At 47.1% G+C, this 12,336-nt stretch overlaps 1 protein-coding gene across 1 annotated transcript in view; it reads left to right on the top strand.

Moving 5' to 3' along the window:
- The window catches only part of ESPL1 (extra spindle pole bodies like 1, separase), a 600,179-nt gene that overhangs the window by 177,168 nt on the left and 410,675 nt on the right, over positions 1-12,336 (top strand). The window contains exons 15-16 of the mRNA XM_086929411.1: positions 8,239-8,364; positions 8,450-8,606. Coding sequence (XP_086785537.1) covers positions 8,239-8,364; positions 8,450-8,606 — 283 coding nt within the window. The remainder of the gene's footprint in view (positions 1-8,238; positions 8,365-8,449; positions 8,607-12,336) is intronic.

Raw genomic sequence — 12,336 nt, 5'->3', positions numbered from 1 at the left:
TTACGGGGCTATTCGGATTAGATTTGATTTTACTTTTTGTGACCCGGACCCCCATTGCAACAGTCAATTTGAACTAGAGCTGGAAAATTAATCAAAGATTTGGAATTTGGAAAATGACTTGTTTTCAGGCAGAAACTGAAGTCTGCTATAAATGGCAAAGTGAGAACCCAGAGATAGCTCAGGAAGAGGAAACAAATTAGCAGATTGAAGCCCTTATTTTAGTAACTAAGCTCCAAGATACTTTCAAGGAGCTGCTTAAAGATTGACTCCGTGCAACATACTAGTCCAGTATTTCCCAAAAGTCCAAGCAATAAAAAGCTATGCCTTTAAAGTTTGGAAATTTGCTGCGCTTCAAAGAAGGATCAGATATTAGGCTATATCTTCTGACAAACTGCTGCTTGTTTTTAACATGTGCATTGGCGTTTACAAACTCCACTCGCTTTGCAGTCAACGAGAAAAACATAATTGTGACAATCTTGCCGGGGTACTGGGGTACTAGGATCAAGACACTTTACTTGGTGATGCACAATTGATGCATATTCACTGAAACACGATTTTCACACAATTATTTGTGTGTTAACTAGTTGTATTATAAAATTGTCAGTTCAAGCAAGATGTCGACTGAGTGAGACCTCTGGTAACTCACCACCTCCTCTCAATCGCTGTTTTAACCGTGTAATGCATCCTGGCCCTAGGATTCTGATGCTGGAAGGGCACCGATGTATCTGGCACGATCGAATTCCCCTGATTGGTAACACGGGGACGTTGAGAAATAAGCGGTTTCATTCGGCAGGCTGTAATGGGCAATGGGAGGCGTTAGCCCGGCTTCTCCTGACTTCTCACCCCGGCTGGAGGAAAACTGATGTGGAGATTTACCGGTCGCATAGCAACCAAAGCCTGCTGGAGACCAAGCACGCCAGAAACTCGGAAATGTGCTCAAGTATGGAGATGGCAGCCCGAGGTGGAGCGCGGAGCAGGACGCGCTCTGCTGTACCTGCTCCGCAAACTTCACCGAGACTGGTGACTAAAGGGAGCAAGGACTTTCGAGAACCCGCAGGGAATACGGGTAAGAAGAAGAGCTGGAATCTGAGTGGCAAAATCACTGCAGAAAAGCAATGTAGTGCCCCCGCCTCTTAAAAAGATAAAAAGCAGTCAGTGATTACAAATCTGCTCTCCGGTAAACTGAACAAGGGGATAAATAAAGATTCTGTAGGCACGGGGGCCCCCGCATCAGACCGTAGTATGGCATTGGAGACTGAGGGTATGGCTGATCATAAAGAGTCACGCACCACAGTAAAGAAGTACACAGCTAATGATATACTCGGTAATGGAAGCGATGATGGCATTGATACCATTGGGACAGGTGGAGTGCATAAGTCATGGCGGTCAAGTACGAAAATTGTGGGCCTAAGTATAGATACTAAGGCAGATGACACCATGTGTGAAGCTGCGAATGAGGCGAACAATCCGCTAGCAATTGGGGCCCCTGAAGGGAATCTAGATATGAGACAATGCAGACATTACAGATCCCGCTGGGAATTTTTTTCTCTAAATGAATAATCACCGGATTCAGAAGGCACAAGTGGGAGCAGCGCTGATGGCAGTGAGGAATCCTCAACAAGTTATGGAAGCAAACAAGGCAGTCAAAAGCAACCAAGGAGAACCAAAAGGGCGCCTGGGGGACGAAGATTAAAACAGGAGGATATGGAAGACGCAGAAGAACTTGGATGGGACTACTCGGATACATCGCTACTTGCCGTGATGGGGGAGCATGATAGGAGTACCGAGAGAAAAAGAGCCCAGAGCACCCAGAATACAAGTAGAAGTCATAATGATTCATCAGAACCAACACTGGCAATGATCCTGCAATCCTTGAACTAGTTTCAAAAGGATGTCAAGGCGGAGAGCAGGATAGCCCGTGCAGCAGGAAAGAAACTCGAGGCGCAGTACGAAAAGTTGGGAACACTTGCACAGACATTGCGGAGTGACTGAGTATGGTAGAAACTAGAACTGAGATATTGGAGGAGACTGTGGAAGGTTTAAAAACTCGGTTGGTGTCACAGGGTATCACGGTTAAGGATATTCTGTGGAAGCTAGAAGAGGCAGAAAATTGCCAATGGCGGAATAATTTAAGGATTTTAGCCATTCCAGAAAATAGCGAGGGGACGGATATTAGAGCTTTTACTATCAATTTGCTCAAAAACGCACTTCCTGAATTGGCACACTGGGAGTGGAACAAAAATACAGCGAGTGCATAGATTTCCTTTTTCACTCCCAAAGCATCCTAGAGGAAATCAGAATTTTCCCCGAGCCATTCTGGTCTTTTTTGAAAATTTCTTAAGACAGGCGGTGTATGACTTGGCAAGACCAACTAAGCAGAGGAACTGGGGGGTCTTTTCCTTTTTCTCCAAGCCTGACTTTGCACATGCGACAGTAGAGAGGCGTTGGCGACTGCGGCAACGGATTACGCCATTTCAAAAAGCTGGGGCTACCGCCTTTCTAAAAAATCCGGCTAAATTAAGTTATCTCACGGGGTAAGGCAATGTTTTTTACATCTGAAATACAAGCAGAGCAGGCTTTAAAAGATATTACTTCTGAAAAGAAAAGTGGGGTGGCAGGGGAAAGCTCGCAATAGAGAACATAAAAGTTTCACCTCATACCATGGGTCGGATATCAGCATATCCGCATAATACCGTGTAAAATAAATATGGATTAGTGATGGAGAAGTGTGGCTCACTGGTTAGAGCGGCAGACTCTGAAGCCGAGATCAGACCCGGGACCAGGGTTCAACTCCTGACGCGGCAGGGTCTTGGGCTCAATGTCCGTGGACTCGATAATTCTTGCATCAGCGCCTACTCTAATCATGGGTCCCACGCTGCAACTCTGGGCAATAGCTTGCTTAATCTCCACAACGGCCCCTACAACACTGGGATGCCTGGCTTCACCTTGGGGGTGCCCAGGAGAGGCATCCCACAGGGAGAGTCAGGAAGGGTTACCACCGTTGGGGCAGCTGTGTGCTTTACAAAATACACTACATTTACATTTACATTAGTGATGAGAAATTCAGAATCGAATTTGTACTATATTGTTTTTTTTTTTTTCGGGGGGGGGGGCAGATAACAGGATTGCGGCAATGTATAATGTATTAGGTGGGATGATCAATGTGTGATAATACAGGAACGGGTTTTTTTATGGGGCAGGCAGGGAGCACATGGGAAGAGAGGGGGGGGATAGGTGATGTGGGGTGTGGGTGAGGTTGGACAGACGCCATCACACAGGCTCAGGATGAGCCTGGCTGCTTCAAGAAAGGTGGGGGGTGGGAGGGAGGGTTGCGGGGTCGGGGGGGGAACAGGGACCAGGATTGCTTCTGAAGACCTAGGGGATACATAGTGAAAGGCAAACAATTAAGAAGACACCGGGTAGTTTGTTGGTTTTGGGGATGGCACATAAATCAGCCGGGGTTTGCCAGGGACCACGATGGCTAGATTAAATATACTCTCACTGAATATATGTGGTCTGAATGGCTTACAGAAACGACAGAAAGTAGCAGAAGGATTTAAATTGTCAGGAGCAAATGTCTGTCTTCAGGAGACACAAATTGATGGGTCACAACAGTACTTACTTAGAACACTTGGATACAGACTTGTTTCGGCCACTGCACAAGGGACACGTACTAGGGGAGTGGCCATATTCGCTAAAGGAGGGGGGGTGCAGTTCTCACAATCAATAGCGGATACATTTAGACGATTTGGGATAGCAGAATGCTGCTATAATAATGGGAAAAATAAGCTGACTGTATGCACAATATATGGTGATGTCAGTGATGACCCAGAGGTACTGAATAACGTCTCCAATGAGCTGGCACACTGGCCTCTTCCTTTGATAGCATGTGGAGACCTAAATATTCACTTACCCGGGGGTTGGTCCTCTAGCCCAGAGTTTAAATTCCTGGGTAGAAAACGGAAAGTTTCCAAGCCTTAAAAGAGCTGTGTGATCTGCATGGCCTAATAGACGGGTGGGCGGAGAAACATCCAGGAGACCCCGGCTATACTTATTATTCGTAGCCACACTCTAAGCATGTAAGACTAGATTATATGTTTATGTCCAACTCTTTCAAGTCAGCCTGTCAAATTGATTGGCTACTGAGTATTTTTTCGGATCATAATCCACTCGAACTTCGCCTTATATGCTGCCCTGATAGACCTATAGCTAGTACGTGGACTTTCGAAAGGGCGCTATTAAAGAATGAAGCATTCTGCCAGCATATGAGATCATGGATTCTGGCTTTTTATGGAGGACAACATAGGGTCTACGTCAATAGACATGGTGTGGGATACCTTGAAGGCCTGTGTCAGGGGGGAAACTATGAGATTTTCTTTCGACATCCTAAAGCAGAAAGACAGAAAATGACAGCACTAGAACAAAATTTGTGTAGGGCAGAGGAGGATTTGATCAAAGCGGTACAGGAGGAAAGGGCTACAGATAGCTAAGTTAGCAAGGTAGCAATCGCAAAAAACTATTTCGGAAATACTAATTGAAAAAGCAATTGTTAGAGCCAGTATTCCTAGAGAAAAAACTTACGAGTTGAGTGAAAAGGTGGGGCATCAATTAGCTGTTAGAACCCGGGAAGAGACTTCAATTACTCTAATAAAAGAAATTAACGACCCAGAGCATGGTCTAAAAGCAGACCCCGCAGAAATTAGAAAGGCTTTTCAAGGGTTCTATCAAGAACTGTACCACGAGGACGATAAAGAATGTGGGGATCCCGCAACGTATCTGGATTCACTTAGAGCAGTTGGGAGTAGAAGACCAGGAACTATTAGACAGCACACTGTTGGGAGGAAGTTCTACTCTCTATGAATTCTCTGACTAATGGAAAGGCTGCAGGTATGGATGGGATTCCCACCGATTTCTACGTCCAGTTTGCACCCCAGCTGAAGACTATAATGACAGAACTTTTTCAACATATCTTTCAGGGAGGAAATCCCCCTAGGTCCTGGTCGCTAGCTAAATTAATTATTTTGCCTAAGAGAAATAACGACCCCCAGGAAATAGGATCTTACCGACCTATCCCCTTGATTAATGGGGACTCAAAAATATACTCTAAATTATTAGCAGCACGACTTGCCTCCTTGATTTATAAAATAGTCTCAGCAAGACAGCATGGGTTTGTACCAGGAAGATCCACTGTTGATCATGTCCAAAGAGTTATTTCTCTCCGATTAAACAGGAACAGGAGAGTTTTTGATAGGGTCTCCTGGAAATTCCTGTGGGCCGCTGTCTAACTGTGGTATTGGATGGAGATTCATAAAAGCAATCCAGCGGCTCTATGTAAATCCTAGCGCAAGCGTACTGGTCAATGGGGAGCTGTCCGACAATTTTCATATTACTAGAGGGACGAGACAGGGGTGTCCTTGCTCGCCCCTCTTGTTCGCAATTTACATCGATGCATTCTTATATAAGCTCGAAAATAATGCGCAAATTACTCCCATACGTGTGCATGATCAAGACTCCAAATGCCTTGCTTATGCTGACGATATTGCAGTGGTAACAGGGGACCCAATAAATGCAAGAAATTTGATTGAAAGAGAAGCGCAAGTCTTTGAGAGTCTCAGGATATACATTAAACTCTAGCAAAACTCAGATAGTACTTAACAGTAGAATTCCGATGGGGGACCCAAGAATAATTGAGCAGGCGACATATCTGGGGTTTAGTATGTAAATTGATACTTGTATAGCGCACTACTCACATGCAAGGGTCTCAAGGCACTTGTACGAATACCGCTGTGGAACCCGTCCTGGCTTTCCCTGTGAGGCGTCCACTCCTGGGCACCCCCAGGGTGAAGGCCAGGCATCCTTAGCGTTGTGGAGATTAAGCAAGCTATTGCCCAGAGTTGCAGACTGGGACTCTATGATTAGAATAGGCACTGAGGCGAATTATCAGGTCTGTGGAATTTTGAGCCCAAGACCCGCCAAGGCGGGGAATTGAACCCTGGTCCCGTCTAGACTTCTGCATCAGGGTCTGCCGCTCTAACCATTGAGCCACACTTCTCCACAGTATCAGTGCGAAAGTGGAGAATATAGTTAATAATAATATGGAGCCACTCATACAGTGTACTAAAAGAACTGAACCGACTAAACAATTTGCATCCAACTATTGGCGGTAGAACCAACGTGGTAAAGATGCTTTTTTCCCCCAAGTTTTTATATTGATTCCGGGCAATTTGTTTAGAGTTTTCCCCGCAAGTACTTAAAAATATATACACTCTGTTTTTACGATTCATCTGGGGATATAATAGACCACGCAGGGCCCTCAGGTGGATCACTTTACCATGAGAACGGGGAGGATGGGCCCTACCTAACTTTAAACTCTATTATTGGGCAACAGTGTTGAGGCATAGTGTGAGGTTTCTAACCACCAATCGTGGTGGGATGAATATACCTACTCCGCAAGAACTTATTCTGGGGGATGGGAGTGAGGGGTGTCTTTGGGGACATATTAACGATTATTTAAAAAAAAGTGAAGTTCAAGACTATTTCAAGTGTCGTCAAGGTATGGGGGAAGGTGAAAAGCTGCTAGGTTTAGGTAGATATTCCTGCTATACCCCGGTGTTACAGAATTCGGATCTCCCTGAGATATTTCATGACAGCTGTATGCGCAGATGGAATGAGTTAGGGGTCAGGCAGCTCTGTTGCTTTTTTACGGTTAATGGGATCAAATCATTTGGCGAGCTGAAAGTAGATCTCAATATTGCTTATAAGGATTTTTTTAAATATCTTCAGGTGAGAGATTTTTTGTTAAAAAGGGGGGGGGGGGGCGGTCGTATTAAATTCCAAGCATGCCAAACTATAGATAATCTGAGAAGAGGAACGCCTCCTAGAATTGGAGAGATCTATGAACTGCTGAATATACTAATGCCAGTTGATATGGATAAACATGTGCTGGCATGGCTGATCAAACTAGGAATTTCTTCCCGAACTCCTTTAAATGCATACGAAATGTCACTCACAAGTTTAATGTCTATAAAACTTCAAACACAAGTCTATAAAACTTTTTTTCATTATATTATACCCCATATAAAATAGCAAAATGGGGGACGAGGAAAGGCACAACCTGTCCACGCTGTGCACTTACCGCAGCAGACATTATCCATATGTTTGCTTCATGTAGTATGTTAATAAAATTATGAGAGGAAATATCCGGCTTTTTGACGGACATAGCCCATGATAGAGTAAACATAACAGTGGAGGAGGTTATGTTGGGTACATCTGGTACTGAACGCCCTCAATCGATTCAAGGATTAATGTTTGTCGCTATGGCCGTCTTACGGCTGTGTGTCGCATCAGCATGGCTAGATCAGATACCACCATCCTTTCTGCAATGGAGGGCTAGGCTGCTTGCGACCTGCAGCCTTGAGGTGGCCATATACTGGAATAAAGGGCGGGACAAGCTAAGGAGGGGTATGAAAATCTGGGCGCCCTTGCTCGGTTGGATCGAAGCGAAATAATGGATGTAGTTTGAAGAATTGTTGTTTATTACTGTGGGATTAAATTACCTCTGTACCGTATATATAACTATTTTTTTCTCTTTTTAGGGTAAAACGGTGTGTGGTTAGTCTGTTTGTCTGTATCCATTTATATATATGTAACAATAAGGGGTACCTGTTCTCTAGGGGGAGGGGGGGGCTCTGGGGGGTGTGTATTTAAAAAAGAAATGCAAATAAAAACTGTCTAAAAAAAAAAAAATTGTCCGTTCAATTTTTGGCCCATTTCAATGGAAAATATGCTGGCTGTAAATTACTGTGCGCTACTACACAATGCTTAAATTACATTTAAAAAAATCACCCACCACCTGTCCATTAAATCTAGGTGGGTTTCTGAAGTTTGTCGTTCTAAAAATTGGACCGGGGTTCTAAAAGGTTTGGGAATCGCTGTTCTAGACTTGTAGAGGTTTTGTAATAAAATGATAGGTGCTGCAATCTTATTTGCAACTCATATCCGTTAATTCATTAATTTATCGTCCACTAGTAAATAATAGACTTTCTGGAAAAATGTGCAGGCGGGTTTGAGCGGTCATCTGGACCATCTATACTGGTGTTTTGTGGGTGTAAAATGTCAGGCAGCAACACTCTATAATGAGTCTAGAAATGTATGATCATTGCACTGTAAGGCAAACTGAAGAATGCTGGCACTGGTTTTGTAATGAGATTGGATGCCTTATTTTCTTTTTTCCTACAGGATGGCGAACTCCAGAAACTGCTTTGACTGATGCACATAAGCTGTTGAGGAGTATCATCCTTCTCCTCCTGGGAAATGTGGTTTTCACTCCTAAAGTTAATGCAGACAATCAGTTTGTAGACCACGGTAATAGCCCAACATTGGTAACCTGTTTCCTCTGCCTTTCTCTAAATTTACCAGTCAAATTCACACTCTTTATGCTCATTTGCAGGTGATAATCTGCTGCAGAAGTGGCAGGTGTTGGGAGACTTGCTGAGCTGCTCGCACACACTTGTGGCACTTCTGAGCTCTGTTGGTAGTGTGTCTGAAGCAAAGGCATTTTGTCTGGAAGCCTTGAAGGTGTCTGTGAAGCTACAAGCTGTGCGCCAGTGAGTATACTTGGGTAGTACTGCTGTTGAGCCATAGGAGAGGACTATGCCTAATAAAAGGGGGGTGGAGTTTAGGCAAACACTAGGTGGCTAGTCAAGTAGGTACTTTGGGGGTAGCTGTTCATAGTACTTGGTGGGACTATTTGTGCAGCATGTAAGTGAAAGGATGCATTGCCAGCTTACATGCATAGATGCTGGTGGACAATAACACCTGAATTGAGTAAACCTCTTCACTGTAACACCTGATCAAACACATGCACAAAAGCAGCTTATTCTGCAGTCTTACATTTCTCATAAATGTACATGCTTGAATAATCTATTGTCTATCTCAGGTTACCATGGTGGTAAATGCAGTGTTTTGTTACACCTAGCCTGCAGGGCTTTAAACATTCAGTTTAGTAATTCGCCCACCTCAAAGGAAAAGATGAAACTTGAACAATCCGGTGAGAGCAGGGTGAATCCCTCTCCCACAAGCACATCTTAACTCTGAATTCTAATGCATGTCATGTGTGGCGGCAGTACCCTTAAGTGCTGCTAAATCAACTTCAGATGAGTCCATCTTCTAAGAATATTTTTCTTAAAATCTTCAACCAACTGCCTCCACTCCCTTCACCTCCACCCACCTGACAGAATGTGCAAATTTCCAAACAAACCCTTCAAAGTCAGGCCGGGTAATCAACTTCTGAAGATAGAGTTCAAAGCTCATCCGAGGTGGGATGTGCTACTAAAAGCGTCTATTGAAGTGTACCTCAGAGTTGGCCATGTCTGTCTCTTCCACAACTGAAGAAAAACATCTTCAGAACTACCATCTAAAGAGACTGATTGTCTGAGGCACCATTGACAAAGTAATGGGCTAGTCCTCTGTGAAAGACGACTGTCTGACTGGGGTGACCTCATTGTCGACAATGAGCCAGTAGAGGTCAACTTCACTTCTGTAGTAGGGGATCTCTGTGTATAGTCATAATCTAGTGAATAGTCCCGCCCATGTGCGTGGACCCCGGAGCAATCAAAAATAATCTCTAAAGTGTCGAAAAAATGCAGAACTGCACAGACACTTAAGAGAGAATTTAAAGACATATAATGCAGCCTATAAAAGGCTACACTGTCCAGTACTTCAGCTAGAAATTCCACCAAAAATCCACAACAGCAAAGCCTGTCCAGATTTCCTTTGTCTTCAGTACAAACCCCTCTGGAAGATAGAGAGGAAGACATGGACAGACAAGTCCCATAGGCTGCCATTATGTGGCTCAGAATAGGATACTGTGCCTTTAAGAGAACTTTCCAGAACTTCACAGTATCCCAGAATGCCTTGCAGGTCTCCCTTACTTTCAGTACTTTTTTCCGGCTCCTGCAAGCAGGACCCTGGAGCATTGAGCTCTCCCTTTTCAAGGTTTTTGTTGGTGTTTTTTCACTAAATTCGATTTTGTGTACTTTTAAAGTACTTTGGTGACTTTCTTCTTGGTTTTTTGCACCCTTTTGTTGTCCATAATGCCTGCATTATTTGACAAATGCCCGGAGTGATCCAGGAAGAAGGCCAAGACAGACCCCCATGAGGTCTGTATCCTCTGCCTTCCCTCTTCCCACATCCCTGAGGAGTGTGAGATCTGCCAAGGTTTCTCTGGCAGGACCCTGAAGGACAGACTGAAGATCAGGCTTCAGGGACTAGAAGAAAGAAGACAGAAGACGCAAGGTGGGTCTGGAGGGGCTTCATCTGCCCATGCTGAGGCCCCTGGGAGGCTCCCCGGGGGCAGGAAGCCCAGCACACGTCCCCATTCTCCGTCTGGGTCGGTGGCACCCACCAAGACGTCGAGGGGGAAGTCCAAGGCCGGCTCCCCATCTCCCCAGGGCTCTGGGTCGAGATAACGTCGCCCGTCGACGTCGAGGGACCTGCATAGGCCGCTGTCGAACACAGAGACTTTGTCATCGTCGCTGTCTTCGGCGTCGACGTCGAGCTCTCTGCGTCGACAGGATCGGCGTCGGCGCTCGCCGCCGAGGCGATGCCGTCGATCGCCGTCAAGACACAAGGCTTCATCGTCGTCGAGGGGATCCTAGTCGTCGAGCCCGCCGTCGACGCAGAAGCACTCGCCGGCGAGACGGAGGCGTTCGCCGTCGAGGCGTAGGAGGTAGAGGTCGACGTCGAGACGATCCAAGGCCACGTCGAGGCAGTCGCCGTCGAGGCGCAAGAGGTCGCCGTCAAGACGCAGAGGGTCGTCGTCAAGGTGGTCCGGGTCGACGTCGAGACACGGCAGCCGTTCGACGCCGAAGAGAAGGAGAAGGTCGACGCCGAGGGGTCGCTCGACGTCGAGGGGCCGACGGTCGACGCCTGAACACCGGTCAACGGTGTCGAAGGATCGTACTACGCGGCCTAGGGCTGTGGGGGCTCCCCTCAGCCCGGGAAGGATGGTGGGTCACCGGGATCGGTGTACTCGGAGGTGTATACTCCAAAGAAGTCTGTTCCGCCTCCTCCTCCGCTACCTAGAGGCCCGCGTCCGAGGACTCCTAGCCCTCCTCCTTTGCCTCCTCTGCCTGAAAAACCTCCACCGGTTCCGCCGAGGTCGGTCTCGTTGCCAGATCTCCCGACCCCTCCTAAGAAGACTCCTAAGTCTAAGAAACCACGTAAGCCCAAGTCGGCCACCCCGGAGAAGCCGGTGGACCGGCCGAGGCCCAGGAGATCGAAATCTCGCTCCAGACGGAGGGACCGATCGAGGAGTAGGCACAGGTCCTCCACCCGTTCCAGACGGCACCGTAGGAGACATAGATCCAGGACCGATACGTCTTCTGGGACCCGCTCCTATTCCCCTACTTTGTCCGATTCCCCGGAGACTAGGGTGTCTCCTATCGATGACATAGGTACATTCCAGGAGGTTCTCCTGAGGGGGGCCGCAAAGTTGGGTATCACGGTGACGGCTCCTACACCTACGACGTCCGTGATATTCGAGACTTTGCACAAGAAGCACCTGTCTCGCCCTCTGTTGCCCTTGGTTCCAGGACTGGTTGAACCGGCACAAGAACTTTTTCTTACACCTGCGGTGGTGAAGGCCGCCCCGTCTAGACTTTTGAAAAAGTACAGGGCGCTGGACTCGGACCCTGCCTTCCTGAGGATGGACCCAGTCCCCGACTCAGTGATAGTTACGTCGGCCAGAAAACAGCCTTCTACCTCCCTGTCCTCCACCGTGCCTCCAGACAAGGAGAGCCGCTGGATTGATTAGGCGGGAAGGAAGGCGAGCGGGACTTCTTCCACCACGATGAAGGCCTCCAGCGACTCGGCATTGCTGGGACGATATGACCGTGCGCTTTGGGATTCCATGGAGCAGTTCGCGGACCTCGTGCCGCGTGACAGGAGGGAGGACTTCATGGAAATTGTCAAGGAGGGGATGCTGGTCTCGAACCAGGCCATCAGTGCCGCGGCGGATATCTCCTTGTTAGCTGCACATGGCTACTGCCACGGTATCAACCAGCGCCGCCATGCATGGCTCAGGCTTGCGTCCCTTAAGCCTGAGGCTCAACAGCGAGTGGCCAACCTGCCGTTTTCCGGGGACACGCTCTTCGGTAAACACGCAGATGACGAGATGGCCTGGATGAAGGCCGAGGCAGAAACCCTGACGGCGGTGGGCTTGGAGAAGCCCAAGGACAAGAAACCCTACCGCCAGTTCCAACGGCGGTTCGGCTCGCAAGGGAAAGGAAGAGGACAGTCTTCGGGACAACAGCAGCAGAAACAACAGCAGCAGTT

This window comes from Lissotriton vulgaris, chromosome 1_1 (assembly GCF_964263255.1).
Source record: "Lissotriton vulgaris chromosome 1_1, aLisVul1.2, whole genome shotgun sequence".
Taxonomy (NCBI): domain Eukaryota; kingdom Metazoa; phylum Chordata; class Amphibia; order Caudata; family Salamandridae; genus Lissotriton; species Lissotriton vulgaris.
This window is presented reverse-complemented; position numbering and strand designations above follow the sequence as displayed.